Genomic DNA, 18,100 nt, shown 5'->3' with positions numbered 1-18,100 from the left:
TGTGAATTTTAACTCCCAGAATTTGCTGGCCAGCATGCTTCAAAGAGATGCAGACTTCAACTTGCTTGGTGGAAAATTCTGGGAGTGAAAGTCCAACATCCTTTCAGGCTGCCAAGGTTAAGAAACCCAGATTTCATGGAAAGGTTGGCAACCTTTTTGTAAACTTAGAAGCTGTTCCCCCACCCAACCAGGAAGAGACAACGAAATCAGGATTTTGCTTACATATGTTGCATGCACAATGAAGATACAATATTTCCTTTGCATCCTGTGGATTTTGCTTTAATCCTACCTTGTGGAGACCTCAGTCCATGTTTTAAAGCCTCGAAAGAGAGCAAACTCTTGTGGGGTAGTAGTAGTAATAATAACAATAACAACAGAGTTGGAAAGGACCTTGTAGGTCCTCCAGTCCAACCCCTTGCTTAGGCAAGAAATCCTAAACTTCTTCAGACAAATGGTTATCCGACATTTTCTTTAAAATTTCTAGTATTGGTGTATTCACAACTTCTGGAGGGGTTCCACTGGTTAATTGTTCTAACTGTCAGGAAATGTCTCCTTAGTTCTAAGTTGCTTCTCTCCTTGTTTAGTTTCCACCCATTGCTTCTTGTTCTACCCTCAGGTGCTTTGGAGAGTAGGTTGACTCCCTCTTCTTTGTGGCAACCCCTGAGATATTGGGAGACTGCTCTCATGTCTCCCGTGATCCTTCTTTTCATTAAATTAGACATACCCAGTTTCTGCAACTGTTCTTCGTATGTTTTATCCTTCTTTAGTCCGCCAGGTTGGTGGCAGGTGTCAAAATACTGAAATCTGTGTCTTTAAGAAGCCTTCTTTTCAAGTTAGCCAAGATAATTAATTTCTTCCCCCCCCCAAAAAAAAACAATCTTTGGGTGGCAAAGAAAACACTATGGAACACATTTATTGTTTTAGCCCAATTTGGCCTGGAAGGATAGGCTGCCTTCCAAACCTTGACCTCATTTTCCATGTTTGTCCCAAATCGCTTTCAACCCATCAACAGCAGCCAACAAAAGGCTAAAGAATGTTGGGCTGCAAACCATCGAGGCTTGGCTGGGGGGGGGGGGGGGAGTCCTACCCAATTCTTAAGGATCCTTCCTTAAGCCAGCTTTTGCTTTCTTTGCTGCAGATTCGGGAGACAGCCTGTCCCACACCACGTCTTCCCCACAACCTTCTCCAGCCATTTCTGCGCACACGTTGAGGAGCACCAACCCGTCTATGACCTCCAACCACACCACCACTGCCGATGCTGCAGCAGCCGAGGAGACAGCCAGCGAGTCAGAATCCGTCTTTCTGCCTGACTATCTCTTTTTATCCAACTGCGAGACTGGAAAACTCAGCCATGTTAGGTAGCATTGTGCTGTTGGGTGCAAAAATTATTTATTTACTTATATATTTCTTAAATTTATTTATTTGTTTCTTCGTTCATTCATTCATTCATTCATATTTATTTATTTGTTGGACTTATATGCTGCCTTTCTCCGTACTGAGAGAGCGGGTCCAGCAGTCACGTGGGATTCTCACTGTCCAATCCGTCAATGACGGAGCCTAGTCTTTAAAAAGCCTGTTGGATCCGCCCCTTCCCCAGAATTCGCTCGGTCCTGCGATCCAGCAGGACTCGTGGTGGCTCATTCCTCTCGCAGAACACCTTCCCTTCATCTTCTTTCTCTCCAGATAAGTAAACATTTATTATTGCCTTTTACTTAAAGTTTGCCTTGGTTGCCTTACGGGGCTCAGCGCCAAGGGTGAAGCTGTGGTGTGGCTATTGTGGTTTTTCTCTAAATCGCCCTGCTCGCGCTGCTGCCGGATTGTATTTTCTTGTAAATCTACATGGACAGGAGGTTTACCGGCTAGCTAAGAATATAATAAAAGTTTTTTAAAAAGGGCTTTCTTCCTCCTGCGGTGTGGGACTGTTAGCAAGCTTCCCTTGATTGTCCCCGTACTTTAGTATTCCCTCTGTTTGCAAAATCTTGGAGTGGTTTATTTTGGTGCAAAGGCCCCTCAGTTTCCAGTAATTGTCGGCACTTGTGGATCGCCCATGCGCGTCCCGCCTGGCGCCAGTAAGTCCGCCACTTGGCCCTGGAGTAAGCTTTGAGACCCTCAGGCCTTTTCTCCCTGGCTAGGCCTCCAAACCAGTGTGCCTTGGTTTACTTTGATTAAGGTTAGCGAGCCCTGCCCCTCTGCACTCCCTGGCACGAACTTTGGTACCGACCAGATTGACTGTGAGTTGCAGATGCTCCTGGGCCTAGAAGCAGGGCCCCCCTTCCTCTTGGGAACGTTGCCCTAGAAGCTTCTCCCAACAAAAATTTTGGCTCAAGTCTTGTCCCTGTAATTTGTTCAGGCCATGACTTCGTTTCCCAAGAGAGGCACATCTAAAGGTCCCAGAGAGGTTAGGCCTACTGGTGATGAAATTGATAATATCCCCCAGGCCTCTTCCTCCTCTTCCTCGGGAGCCCCTACAATGGCTAGACCTACCAGGGCTGAGAAGAGAAGGGACCAAGCTTTGCAGAGAATACATGAAAAATCAACTAAACGTTTAAAGGTGCAGGCCCAAGTACACATTAACCCTGACCCCCCCCCCGAGGCTTCTAGCCTGCCTCCCTCTGGGGTCCCTGTGCTCTCTCTGGATGCGCGAAACCTAAACAGACCCCAACCTAACTTATGGGGCTTAGATCCAGAGGAGCCAGACATTATGGAAGATCTCTCCGAGCCAGATCCATCCCAGACCTTCAGGGAATCTCCATCTTTACCTACAACCATTACTAATCTGCCTCCAGAGTTTCAAGCTATGTTTTCTGCCTTATCTAAAGCCATTGATGCCAAGCTCTCGGCCTTCTCACTCTCATCCCCTTCCACGTGCCCCTCGGCCCGTGAGTTCTCTCTCATCCTACAGAATTCCAATTAATGAGGATTCGGATCCTTCTCAGGATGAGAATGACGATGTGGACGTAGAGGATAAAGATGACACATTCAATTGCCTGTCAGAAGATGAGGAATCTCGAAAAGAGGCTTCGTCGGAGCGGGGCTTCATTGGAGCGGAGCTGGAGGGTGAGCTGCTGGTCTCCCAGCATGACTTTCTCTGCCTTTTTAACTAAAATCGGGTGCCCATGCTGGAGAGAAGGGCATCGTAAGGGGTGGCTATGCTGTACCCAATGAGAGGACTGCAATCCCTCGTTGGAACAGGCTTTTAGACCGCCAGGACCAGGCAGAGAAGAAGCCAGTGTTAGCTGGCCCATAGACATGGCCGCCTCATAAACATTGAGGAGGAGAAAAAAATGAGAGATCGGTGAACATCAGTATCTATGTTAAGATTTCTTTTTCTTCGGAGACTTCTTGAATGCTTCTAATAATATTAAAAACATGGAAGACAGAGAAGCTCGAATTTAAACAAGCGGCGATTGAGAGGCTTGAGCAACAATATAAACAAAGTTGGGTGATCGGAGATCGGAGATCAGAGATCGGAGTCAGCGAAAGGGCAACATGACAGGCGAACGCAGTTCTGGGGGAGGCAAAAGAGTGGAGATTTATTAACTCAGACGTGGATTTGTGAAGACTAACTATATTTACCAGTGGAAAGTGAAACTGCAATTTCCAGGATCTTAGCGTTCAGATTTTTTTTAAAAAAACAAACCCAGAGACTGAATGACTAGAGTGGATACCGCGTCTTGATTATTTAAGGATTATTTAAAGATACAGAGAAAGAGAAGACGGGAATAGTCGCCATATTAACTTCATTATTAAATCACCTTTGCTGCATTTGTTCCCCGACTGAGCCCTCTCGGAAGATATAAGAAGAAAACGTATGGTACTGTATCAATAACACCCTTATTGTTTCAGGTATTACTTCCTTAAATTTCCTTGACCCTTTAGACTTCTAAACAATTGACAAATACCGTGGAAATTACTGGATATACGCTGGATTATATTGAATAGAACTGAGATAGAAACCAGACCCAGGAAACAACAACTGAAAATTAAAAAGTAATACAAATCGGTTGCGATTGGGACATAAAGATTGAAGATTTGATTGAACTATAAACATTTGGACTTGAATATTTTTACTATCAATATTATTACTATCCAATGAATTGATTTCAACATATCTTTGATTTATATTACCGATTCTATTATATATCTGCCTTTGGAAAAATTGATTATATAAAACATTGTTTAATAATATGAGATTAAGGAATTAATGACTTGAAGGTTATTAGTTAAGAAAACCTCTTTCCCTCTCTTCTCTTTTAAGAAAAAAAAGTATACATTCTTATATATTAATTATAACTACATAATATAAATATTGAATACAAGGTATATATAAATATATGATATAGATATTGAAAATAGGTTGCATTATATATAGACATTAAGTAAAAACGTTGATTTTGGTTTAAGCTTCCTTTGCTCTGGTTCCCCCCCCCCCCCATATATATATATATATATATATATATACATACACATACATACATACATACATACATATATATATATATATATTGTCTGATTAGATATATACCTATTGATTGTTTAAAGTTTATATAGATTTGAACTCTGTACCCCATAATTATAGTTATATGTATAGATAGATTGGGATTGGTAGATAGCAGTTAAGAGGTGATTGAATATTGAATATTAGAGTGATACATATAAGAAAAGATAAAGTTTAAAAAATTCTAATGGCAACCCAACAAACAATAACTAAATCAATGAAGAGGGGTAACTTAACCCTGTCATCACCCGCTGTACAGAAATCTTCCTCAGCCTCTGATATTACTATTACAGAGGGTAAAGAACAGACCCCCACATTACAAACATTGCAGAACTCTTTAGATAAAATACAAGAGTTTATGATTAAGCAGCAAGAAGCCACAAGTAAAACTCAAGAAACAATTTTGCAAAACCACTTAGAGACACACAAAAAATTTGAAGAAGTGTGTGAGAATTTTGCTAAAATTAATACTATAATAGAGGGAGACCAAAAAACAGTGGATAAGCAGGAAACTAAAATACAAAAGGTTGAAGAAACAACAGAGGCTAATACATAAAGATTAAACAAAAATGAGGACGAACTTAAAAGGGTAAATAAGGACCTGGAAGCAGCTATTGCTCAACTTGAGTTTGAAAAATCTTCCTTTTACCTAAGATTACAAGATGTCCCAGAAGAGAAGGGGGGAAACTTACTTGCAATAGCTGTTGAAATCTTCGCAGAGGAACTGAAAATAGATGAAGATGAACTAGTTAGACATGTAGATGAGGCATACCGGGTGCAGACTAATTACCGGTATGCACGGCGTCACCAACTCCCCAGAGAGATCCATATTAGATTTACTAAAAAAACTTTAAGGGATGAAATTTATAAAAACACAAGAGGGGTATTATCATATAAAGGGAAGGATATTATAGTGTTAAAGCAAATCCCAAGAAGAATTAGGGAGAAAAGAAGGGATTTCTATTACTTTACAACTAAATTAATAAAGAATGAAATACAGTTCAGGTGGCTGGTGCCTGAAGGGGTGATGGTCACTTGGAAAGGGGAAAAAAATTCCATTGAAACTTTAGATCAAGCAGATCAATTTATTACAGAGCATCTAAAAAAGGAAGGGGAAAGTAGTATTGAATTAGAGACAACAACTCAGGAAGAAGGAGAGATAGAAGAAGAGATAGTAGATAATTCAAAAAAAGGGAGGAAAGAACGGGAAATTACAGAGAAAGTAAAAGAACAAAATAGCTAATAATAGAATGAATAAACAGATCAAATTATTTTCTGTGAATATCAATGGGCTGAATTCCCCCCAGAAAAGAGGACAAATATTTGGTAAATTAACAAAGCAAAATACGGATATCATATGCCTCCAAGAAGTGCACATCAAAAAAAATATTAAAAAGTATTGGAAAAAACTAAACTGGGGGAATTATTTACATCTCTAGCAGAGGGGGAAAAGAGGGATTGCGGTTTATATAAAAAATTGGTTAAACACCATAATTATTGATAGAGATGAAGAAGGGAGAATACTAATTATAGAAATTGAAATTAATCAGAAAAAAATAACATTAATTGTGATGTATGCACCTAATAATGATCAAAAAGCCTTCTATAAAAAATTGTATCAAAAAATAATAAAAATTGAAAAAGAAAACATCTGTGTGGTCGGAGACTTCAATGCAATAGCAAATTTTGAGAAAGACTATAGGGGAATGGAAAAGAATAAAAAGAAAAAAGAATTACCAGATGGATTTAAGGATATAATAGAATAATTTAAATTAAAGGATATATGGAGAGAAATGCATAAAGATGAATATAAATATACCTATCATTCAAATCCACATAAATCGTGGTCTAGATTGGATATGGTATGGATGGACATAGAGCTCCAGAAAGAGATAATAACAGCTGAAATTGAACCAAATTTTTGAGCATATCATAATCCAATAAGCTTTACAATTAAAGGAAATCAGACCAAGAGACATAGATGGACAATGGATACCAAAACAATAGAAGAAAACCAATATAAAAATATATAGATAAAGAACTAGATATATTTCTAGAAAAAAATTGGAATAATGATACATCGATCCAAAATATATGGGACACAATAAAGGCCTTTGTTAGAGGTTTAACAATAGCATATATGAGTAAAAAGAATAAAAATAAAAACAATCAAATGAGAGAAAATCAGAAGGAACTAGAGGAATTAGAAACTAAGTGGTTAAAAGGTCCAGAAAATGTGGAAATAAAGGAAGAAAGGGAATTAATTAAACATAAGATTAACCTGATGGTACAGGAGGAGATTGCCCAAAAAATTTAATCTGTAAAACAGAATCATTTTGAACACGCCAACAAGCCAGGCAGGTGGCTAGCATATAAATTAAAAAAGCAAACTGAAAACAAATATATTCAACAACTAGAAAATGAAATGGGAGAGAAACAATCTGATATAGAGGAGAAAAAAAGATAATTAAAAATTACTTTCAAGGATTATATAAAAAAGATGAAATAGGAGAAGAAGACATAGAATTATATTTAAACGAGGCTGAACTACCACAAATATCTGAAATTAATAAAAATAGGATGGAGAAAGACATAACAATCATAGAATTGGAGAGAGCGATTAAGAGACAAAATAATAACAAAACACCCGGGACAGATGGAATTCCCGTGGAATTCTACAAACAAATGTATGAAACCACAAAAAAGCTAATGCTAGTAATGTTAAATGAAGTATTAAATAAAGGGGAAATTCCTCAATCATGGAAAGAGGGACTAATTACTTTAATACCAAAGGATCCAAATCAAAGACACTTAATTAAACAATATAGACCAATAGCATTATTGAACTCTTACTATAAAATCTTCGCATCAATACTAGCAGAAAGGTTTAAAATGATAATTAATGAAATAATACACCCAGACCAAAATGGTTTCTTACCAAATAGGAACATTAAAAATAATTTGAGAAATATAATAAATATATTAGAATACTACAAAGTAAATCCTGGGAAGAATTTGGCTTTGATATTTTTTAGATGCAGAAAAAGCATTCGACAACCTAAATTGGAATTTTTTAATAAATCAATTAACAAAGATGAAATTCAAAGGAAAATTTATAAGAACTATTCGAACAATTTACTCCAAACAATCAGCAAAGGCTATTATCAACGGGGACTTAACGAAGAATATAAACATCGAAAAAGGAGTTCGACAAGGATGCCCTCTCTCCCCACTAATATTTGTAATGGCTATAGAAGTTCTATTAACACAGATTCGATCTAATAAAGACATCAAAGGATTAAAAACAAAAGGACAAGAATATAAGATCCAGGCATTTGCCGATGATTTGGTATTTAACATAGAAGATCCCATCGAATCTGGTGAAAAACTATTAAATGAAATTGCTAAATTTGGGAAAGTAGCAGGATTAAAAATCAACAAACAGCAAATTAAAATATTGACAAAAAATTTAACAAGTAAAAAAAAGCAAATATTAGAAAATAAATTAGAATTACAAATTGTTAAAAGAGTTAAATGCATAGGTATAAAATTGTCACCAAGGGCAATAACAATTAAAGAGGATAATTACACAGTATTGATGAAAGAAATTCAAATAAAATTAGAAAAATGGAATAAATTACCTATCTCACATCGGAAGAATATCAGCAATTAAAATGTCTATTCTACCTAAAATACTTTATTTATTTAGAACAATCCCAATTACCTTGAAAAAATCTTTCTTCCAAAAATTAAATAGAACTATAACAAAATTTATTTCGGCTGGGAAAAAACCCAGGATTAAAATACAATATCTACAGGACAACACCAAACAAGGAGGCTTTGGTCTACCCGATTTTGAAATATATTATAACGCATCAATTATAGATTGGCTAAGGGATTGGATTAAACTAGAAAATAAAAGATTATTAGCACTAGAAGGGCATGATTTGATGATAGGGTGGCATGCCTTTCTATGGGACAAAAAAGATAAGACCCATAAATATTTTAGACAGCATATTATTAGAAACTCAATATATGAGGTATGGACCAGAATCAAAAGAACACATTATTCACAAATCCCGAAATGGTTTTCTAGTATGGAAGCGATGATGCATCCCAACACAGAAGATTTAAACAAAATGCTTAATTATTATCAGTTACTAGACGGAAGAGGCGAATTGAAGACAAGGGAGCAATTAGAAAAAAGTGGGATAATAATGGATTGGTGACCATACAATTTGATAAAATCAAGATACCAAGAGGAAAAAAGAAATGGGATACAAAAAAGAGAAATAGAATTGGATAAAATAATTTTAAACCAAGATAAAAAAATGATTTCTAAAATTTACAAATATTTGCTAAACTATAAAATAGAGGATTATATAGTTAAAAACAATATGCATAGCTGGTGTAGAAATTTTGGCTACAGCGTAAATTTAGATAAATGGGATATAATCTGGACAAAAAGCTATAAACTAACGAAATCAACAGCATTTAGAGAAAACCTGTACAAAATGTACTATAGGTGGCACCTCCCCCTGGCAAGACTAGCACAAATGTATACTGGGATAAATCCACAGTATTGGTGATGCAAGGAACATACGGGATTTATTACCACATTTGGTGGACTTGCCCAATAATAAAAAAAATTGGATCAAAATACAAAAGTGGATAACAGATACGTTACAAATCAAAATAAACAGAAGACCTGAAGCGTTCCTTCTTGGAATTATAGATCAAAAAATGGATAAAAACAAATATTATTTAATGGTACACATATTGACCGCAACTGGAATGGCAATAGCCCAATGCTGGAAGCAAACCAATCCTCCTGAAGATTCATTAATACTTTAAAAAATTCTGGACTGTGCAGAATCTGATGCTTTAACCCTTAAATTAAAAAACAAAGAAGACTCCAATTATTATAAAACATTGAATTCTTTTTATGATTGGTTTAAAAGAAGAAATAAAAGTTTAAATTAAAATATAACAATAGCAATTTTTTCCTTTTTTTTGATATAACAGATCAAATATGATATATATACAGTGCTTTGTTAAAATAAAATTTGTATGAAATTAAATTAATCAAATAGGAGTGTACGAAAGCGGCTAAGAAAATAGCAACAACAAAGACATTGATAACCAAAAGGAATAACAGTAAATACTGATTGTTTCTTTCACCAGAAAATAATTTGATACCAGAATAGACTGTTTATTTTTTCCTCCTCACAAGAGAATACAAATGATATATATTTTGTGGTTTGTTTATTGTCATTGTTAATATTGTTTATTGTATTTAATTAATTAATCAACTATTATTATTGTTGTTGTTGTTGTTGTCTTCATGTGTTTTGTTTTGTTTGTACCTTTTTCTTTTTTTTTGTTAGATTTTGTAAATGTGTAAATGTATATATTTTTTAACTCAATAAAAATTATTTTAAAAAAGAAGAAGAAGATGAGGAATCTCAAATTAAGATTCCAGCCCCGGCTGCGATCTTTCCAGTCCAACTCTTCAAATCTCTTCTATTTAAAGCAAGAGTTTCTACAGGCTTAGCGGGGCAAGATAAACAATCTGCTCCTTCCACAGATCCTCCTGAGGAAAATCTGCCATACTTCATGGAGGAACAGGAAGACAAAGAGGTCATCCCCATGCCCAAATTGTTTAAAGATGCTCTGCTCAAGCAGTGGGACCACCCAGCCTTTGGCTTCAATCCCACAACTAAAGACAAGAAACTATATAAGCTTTCCCCTTCTTATGAAGACCTTCTTGTCTGCCCTAAACCTGATGAACTGGTTAAGACTCTACACTCTGCGGCTGCTATGACTGCTATGTATGAAGCAGAGGAGGTATTAAAACCCGAAGACAAACGCCTAGAGCAAATGCTCAAAAGATGTTTCTTCGTGGATACCTGGGCTATCAAGAGTGCAGCAGCAGCATCTTTCTTTTCTAGAGCTGTGCTTTTATGACTTCAACAGCTCCAGCAGCACATTCCCTCTGATGATCTACGGGGCCAACAGGATTTCAACAAAGTTTTTGCAGCGGCCCAATATGTAGCTGATGCTACCTTGCAATCATCAGGATTTGCAGCCAGGTCAGTAGCGGCATCAACAACGGCCAGAAGACTTCTATTGCTGTGCCGTTGGCAGGCGGGAGTGAGGCAAAAATGGCAGCTGGCCATGGGTCCTTTAAAGTGCAACCTCCTGGACCGTCTTCTCACTGAAAACGCTGACAAAAAGAAAGTTTTGGGGCCCACCAACAAGAAGGCCATCAAAACTCAACCCTTTCGACATCTCAACCGTCAACAGGATCAAGGGTTCGTTTTCCAGAGAAACTCAGGTCAGTATTCTCCTCATTTTTGCTCCAAAACTGGCAAAAACCCCAGGGATAGAGGATCCCGTTACAAAAGAGGTTCCTCCTCAACCAGAGATTCCAGAAAGCCCAGATGGTGAGCTCCATTCCACTCCCATAGGGGGGCACCTGGCTTGGTTCTCCTCCAGCTGGCGCCATTCCTGTAAGGACCCCTGGGTTATTGCTACTGTGGAATGGGGCCTTCTGTTGGAGTTTATTTCCATACCTCCTAAACGTTTCATTTCTTGCCCATCCCCCAGGTCTTTTCCATCTCGTCTCCAAATGGAGGAAGCTATTCAACATCTGTTGTCTATCAGGGCTATCAAACCAGTTCCCGCTTCCCAAAGAGGTCTGGGCTTCTACTCCATCCTCTTCATGGTCCCTAAGTCATCTGGAGGATGGAGAGCCATCTTAGACCTTAAAAATTTGAACCAGTTTATTAAATATAGGAAATTTAAGATGCATTCCTTGTCATCCTTCCTAGCCGCTATCCATTCTGGGGACTTTATGGTCTCCTTGGATCTCATGGAAGCTTATCTTCATATTCCCAATTGCCAAAGGTCACAGGAAATTCCTACGTTTCGCCTTCCAGGGTAAGCACTATCAATATAGGGCCATGCCCTTCGGGCTCTCCTCGGCTCCTCGAATCTTTACTAAGCTCCTAGGAGCCCTGGCGGCTCACATCCGAGCCACACCCATTCATATTTTATGCTATTTGGATGACATATTAATTCATGGGGCCTCTAAAGAGGACACCTGCTCAGACCTCAACACTACCATGTCTATCCTACAGGATCATGGTTTCTCCATCAATCTCAAGAAAAGTCAGCTCCATCCATCTACTTGTATTCAACACCTGTGGGCTATCATAAATTCTGATCTCTCTCAGGTTTTTCTCTCTACTGAAAGAAAAGTCAGTATTTCCATCGTTACCCTGTCTTCTCTACTGGGAAAGATGGTGTCCTGCATTGGCATTATCCTCTGGGCCCATCTTCACGCCAGGGATCTCCAATGGCTTCTGTTACCGTTCCAGAGATCGGGGAACAGCAACTCAGCACACCTCATCACCGTCCCAACCACAGTTTTAAGATCCCTTATGTGGTTGACCTCCCCCGCTCTGGACAAGGGATCCCCCTTCAGGTGTCCAGATCAATTCACCATCACCAGGGATGCCAGTTTAACGGGCTGGCGAGCCCATGCCCAGGGCCTGATAGCCCAAGGCAAGTGGTCAGCGGAGGAGGCTTCCAGACCTATCAACTGTCTGGAATTGAGAGCACTGTCTTTGACCCTCAAACAATTCAAACCGCACATCACCAATCAACATGTCCTGATTCTCACAGACAATATAGCTACAAAGAGTCATATTTGCAGACAAGGGGGCACCAGGTCCAAGGCCCTGATGAGAGAAGCCCTGAAATTGGGTCTCTGGGCAGAGATGCATTTATAGTCGTTAGGGGCCGATCACATATCGGGAGTCCTCAATGTACAGGCGGATTGGATTTCCCAATCTGGATCCAGGAGAGTGGAGCCTTCATCCGGCTCTGTTTCAGCAAACTTGCCTCAGGTTCGGTCACCCATTGCTAGATCTATTTGCGACCGAGGCCAATGCTCAACAACCTCGATTCTACCTCAGGTTCCCATCCCCAGGAGTGGAGGTGACAAATGCACTCAGAATCCCTTGGCCTCGAGGGCTGCTTTACGCCTTCCCTCCAATTCCAATTCTTTCAGATGTGATCCACAAGATCATTCTCAAGAAGGCCCTGGTGATTCTGATAGCCCCTCACAGGCCACACCGGCCCTGGTTCACGGAGCTACATTGTCTGTGCGTCCAGGACCCCTGGCGACTCCCCATTTTGGAGGATATGTTGCAGCAGGGCGCCTCTCTCCATCCAGATCCGGAGTGGTTCCACCTCACAGCTTGGCTATTATCCAACATGACTTAGATCTGCGAGGATACGACCCGGACACTGTAGAAATAATCCTGAAAGCCAGAAGGGTGTCCACCAACAGGATTTACGACCATACCTGGTCCAAATTCCACCAATGGTGCTCACAGGAGGATCTATCCCCCCCTGTGTATTCCCATCCACAGGATAGTAGCTTTCCTCATGAAGGGGTTCCAGCAAGGCCTTTCATCCAGCACCATCCGTCGCCATCTGGCAGCCCTATCTTCGGTCTTAGCAGGGCCTCGCAGACAACCACTCCGTTCCTTTCCGGAAATTCAAGGATTTCTAAGAGGTATTTCGAACCTCAGACTTCCAGGGTTCACAGATACCTGTCCTGGGACTTACCGCGGGTTCTCCATTCCCTCACTCAGGCACCATACGAACCTCTAAGATCAGCATCCTTCAGGTACGTATATTACAAGGTAGCATTCCTGGTGGCAATAACATCTGCGCGATGCATCTCAGAATTGGCAGCCCTTTCCATTAGGCAGGATCTATGCCAGTTCCATTCGGACAAAGAAGTCCTGCGCTTGGACCCCACCTTTCTACCCAAAGTCAGTTCCATGTTCCACAGATCCCAAGACATTGTGTTGCCTTCATTTTTTTCCAACCAGAACCATTATCTTGCGGTCAGATGGCACACCTTAGATCTCAGCAGAGCGCTGAGAATCTACATCCAATGGACGAGATCCATTCGAAGGTCTGAAGCCCTATTCGTGGCCTACCATCCCAGATCCATGGGATCCAAGGTATCCTCAACCATAATAGGTCGTTGGATCTGAGGGACTATCTCAAAGGCTTATGAGTCAGCTTCTCTCACCATACCTAGAAGTATCACAGCACACTCCACAAGAAGTGCAGCCACATCTGCCGCACGGGCAACTCAAGCTCCATTGGAAGAAGTCTGCAAAGCAGCCACTTGGGCCTCTCCAAACTCTTTTATAAGGCATTACAAAATTGACTCTTATGCTTCAGCTGATGCTGCATTCCGCAGAAGAGTCCTCCAATCCGTTATCTCTCATGATAACAAACTAATCCCTCCCTAGGGATTCATCTATTGGGTATGTCCTTCGTGACTATTGGACCCGCTCTCTCAGTACAGAGAATAGGCATTGATTGTTTACCTGAACGCCTCTTTTCGTACGATGAGCGGGTACAGCAGTCACTTCCCTCCCTGTTTTTCATTTCTAACTATGGTTATTCCTTTAACCTTTATCTTTTCTATCATGAGAGTTGAACACTATTGAGCCATCACAATTGAGCCTAAGTCTATGAATTCGCGAATTCTGGGGAAGGGGCGGATCCAGCAGGCTTTTTAAAGACTAGGCTTGGTCTTCGACAGATTGGACAGCGAGCAACCCACGTGACTGCTGTACCCACTCATCGTACGAGAAGAGGTGTTCAGGTAAGCAATCAACGCCTATTCTCTGAGGGCTCAGGGCGGCTCACAACATATAAAAATACAAAAACCAGTTCAGAAGTCCAATATTTAAAGCCATCTAAAAAAACCCAAATTTAAAATCATTCACACCACAGTCGTACTAAAGGCCGGGATTAGATGTTAAAGTTCAGCGGCCCCAGGCCTGCCGGCAAAGGTAAGTTTTCAAAGCCTTCCAGAAGGCCAGGAGAGTGGTGGTGGTCTGAATCCCTGGAGGGAGTTGGTTCCAAAGGTTCAAAGCCACCAAAGAGAAGGCTCTTCCCCTGGGCCCTGCCAGATGACATTGTCTGGCCAACGGAACCTGGAGAAGGCCGACCGTGTGGGACCTGACCTGTCACTGGGATACATGAGGCAGAAGAGAGTCCCGTAGGTATTCTGGTCCTAAACTATGTAGGGATTAATAGGTCATAACCAACACTTCAAATTGTGTCCGGAGACCAATTGGCTATCAATGCATCTTGTGGAGTGATGGTGAGATGTGGGCAGATCCTGGAAGACCCACGATAGCTCGCACAGTTGCATTTTATACTATTTGCAGTCTCCAAATGCTCTTCAAAGCACCCATCTTGTAATGAAACAACCCTTTGTTGCCTTTTGCATAGAACTGATGAGCTCTGTGAAACTTAAACCATGATTGGTGGCTTAGCAGAATTTATCAACTCATCCACTGGGGTTTTGTCATTCAACCACAGTGTGAATCCCTCTGTCCTGAATAAAATATGGTTTTGCTTCACTGTGTTTTGGAGCATGGCAAGGATTTTCTTGGCAAGGTCCCACCTTGTTAATAGTTCTCCCCAATCTCTTGCTTCAATCCTGTTGAATTTACAGGAAAGTAGAGATTTATTCTAGCTGGTATCACAGCCTGATCTGACTGGCAGTACAGTTATAGTTAAGTACAGTAGTTCTTGAATTGAGTCGATTTAGGCATTTGGTCTAAAGGTCAAGGCTCCAGGGTAGAAAGTGGGACGCCGGGTTCTAGTTTTATCTTAGGCAGGAAAGCCAGCGGGATGACTTTAGGCGAATCACCAACGAATTCTAATGCTGCCTTAGCCATGAAAGCCGACTGGATGATTTTGCCCCAATCATCAAGAGATGGTGAGTTCTAGTCCTGCCTTAGCCATGAAAGCCAGCTGGGTGACCTTGATAATCAGCAGGAGACGGTGAGTTCTGGTGCTTTCTTAGGGGCAGGCAGAGGTTACCACTGCCACCGCTACCGATGTGCTGCGCGCACATCTCTGGGTGTCCTGCAGATGTGCATACATGTTCCAGCGAGATTTTACTTCTGCGCATGCGCAGGAAGCAAAATCTTGCAAGGGACGCATGCGTGTGTGAGATTTCAGCAATTATTTTGCTTCCATGCATGCACAGAAGGAAAAATCCGCAGAAATCTCCCATGCATGCACGTCCCCTCATGAGATTTTGTTTCCTGCGCATGTGCAGAAGCAAAATCTCACTGGGACGTGCCCACGCGCCCGCAGGACCCCCAGAGCTACATGCACAGTTCTATTTTTACTACCGGTGCGGTGTCCTCAAACGTACTGGTAGGAACCCGATATTGCTTAGGGGCAGTAATGTGCAGCCAAAATGTTTACTGCTACACTGTGGGTGTGGCTTATTTTGTGGGTGTGGCTTAATGGTCATGTGACTGGATAGGAGTGGTTTGCCGGCCATGTGATCAGGTGGGAATGGCTTGAACGATCATCATCATACAAGTGAACTGTTAAGTCCTCGACTTACAACCTCACCCGTGTCGCTCGCTGGAGTGACAATTTGCTTCGTGTTTCCTGCACTCTCCTTCCTGGGTCACCCCCCCGCCTCAGGCTGGGTAGCTAGGTGAATGGATGCGGCCAGAAGCATAAATGCTGCCAGCGCCGCTTCCACGCATTCTGCTTGCACCTCAGGCGGGAAGTGGCCCCATGAGGCTGGAGGGGAGCCAGGCAGGAGAGAGGGAAGCTCGTCCAAGGCCAGGAAGGAGGAAAGAGCAAGGAGCGCAGACGCAGCAGCAGCAGCAGGGGAAAAAAGGAGAGCTGAGCCAAGGCCAGTAATCCAGGAAGTGACAGCCGCCGATCAGCTGGAGCTGCGCACGCATCTTCATTTCCGCCGGTGGAACTGTGTTCCACCCCTGCTTAGGGGTGATTTTGAGCCAGTCCCTCTCTCTCAGCCCATGTACTCACAAGGTCATTTTTAGGAGGAAAAGAAGAGGAAGATGTTTTGGATATGTTTGCCACCCTGAATTTTTTTGTAAAATAATGAAGGCAGGGTGCAAATAAATAAATGATAAATTATGGAGGTGGTGGAACAAATTGGCAATTGCTTGTTTGCATCTCCAGTTTATTTATTTAGGAAATGTATTTAGTCACCTACTCGCTCTCAGTAACTCTAGGCAGCTTACAATGCAATAAAATTACAGTATAGAAAAAAAATAAAGATTTTAAAAAGATAAAAAACAATAACCTCTCTCCCTCAATACCTCATCAACAAAACACAATCAAAGGACTGAGGTGCTTGTGTAAAATACAAGGGTTATCCGGAAAGTAAGGTTACAAGGCACGTAGCTCTCATGAAGAATGTTTACTATCATGTAGCGGGAAGCCAGCGGAAGAGAATAAGAAATGTCAGGGGTCAGTAGATCATCAACTGGTGTTGTGGCGAAGGTTAGAGATGAGTGTCCTCATTCCGTTTCCCTCCAAGTGCGAAGTGCGCACTGTAATATGCTACCTGAATGCTAAGGGCATGAACGCTGCTGCAAGGAGGCCCGAGATTTGCGTGTGATGGGTTCCCAAGATTTTTCTAACTGATTGGTGTGTTTTGCAATTTTTGGCAGAAGGAGAATGGGTATGGCACCACTGCATTGATTGACGTTTGCTCTCTGATGTATGGTGATAAGCTCAAGTTTCATCTCCTGTCACTATACAGTTAAAGGAAAGCCTCACCTTCAATCTCGAAACGGTCAAGAAATTCTCAGGTGGCACTGACTCTGTCGATTTTGTGTGCTTCAGTAAGTATCTTGGGCACCCATCACAGCTTTCAGGTAGTTTATTACAGCACTCACTTCACACTTGGAGGGAAACGGAATGAGGACGCTCATCTCCAACCACCACAATGGCAGTCGATAATCTACTGACCACTGACACTGCTCCTTCTCTTCCGCTGGCTTCCCACTACACGATGGTAATAACAATTTCCCACGTGAACATTCCCCAGGAGAGCTATATGTCTTGTAACCTTACTTTCCAGATAACACTCGTAGCATACTTTATTTTCTTTGTAATGGTAGTGGCATTATTTGAGCATGGAAAGAAAGGTATAAGGTAATCTTTGGGTTGCAGTCGACGACCATTCGAAGGGAGGTGTGATTGCCCCCAAAAATATAATCCAGTTCTGAAATTCTAGCAACTGCCTTTCCTGTAGTCATATGAGTCCATTTTGAACCTTCGTACAATCATATGACTGAAATTAGGGGAGTGGGGTTTGCCGAAAATTAGATATTTGTCTTTGGCATTCAGTTGAAAAAGCCCCATAATCGGTTTGCTTAAAGACCATAGATTCACTTAGTCACTTTTAAAGAGTGTAAACAAAAGTTAATAATTCCCCAGCCAGAAATGTGGATTTCAACATACGGGCTGAGGAATTCTGGGAATTCAAAGTCTATGCCTCTTAAAGGTACAGTGATGCCTCGTCTTACGAACCCCTCTTCATACGAACTTTTCGTGATACGAACTCGGTGTTTTAGATTTTTTTTGTCTCTTCTTCTGAACTATTTTCACCATACAAACCCGAGCCGTCGCCACTGCAATGCCCCGAAGTGCTGGGATTTCCCTGGGAATCCCAACCTCTGGACCACCGTTGCCAGCCGAAGCGCCCGTTCT

General features: G+C 41.1%; 1 protein-coding gene across 4 annotated transcripts in view; it reads left to right on the top strand.

Annotated features, from left to right (window-relative positions):
- Positions 1-18,100, top strand: part of GAB3 (GRB2 associated binding protein 3) — a 286,700-nt gene that overhangs the window by 196,258 nt on the left and 72,342 nt on the right. For all 4 annotated transcript variants that reach the window (XM_070759512.1, XM_070759515.1, XM_070759514.1 and 1 more), the window contains exon 3: positions 1,139-1,358. In XM_070759512.1, coding sequence (XP_070615613.1) covers positions 1,139-1,358 — 220 coding nt within the window. The remainder of the gene's footprint in view (positions 1-1,138; positions 1,359-18,100) is intronic.

Source organism: Erythrolamprus reginae, chromosome 8 (assembly GCF_031021105.1).
Source record: "Erythrolamprus reginae isolate rEryReg1 chromosome 8, rEryReg1.hap1, whole genome shotgun sequence".
Classification (NCBI taxonomy): Eukaryota; Metazoa; Chordata; class Lepidosauria; order Squamata; family Dipsadidae; genus Erythrolamprus; species Erythrolamprus reginae.
This window is presented reverse-complemented; position numbering and strand designations above follow the sequence as displayed.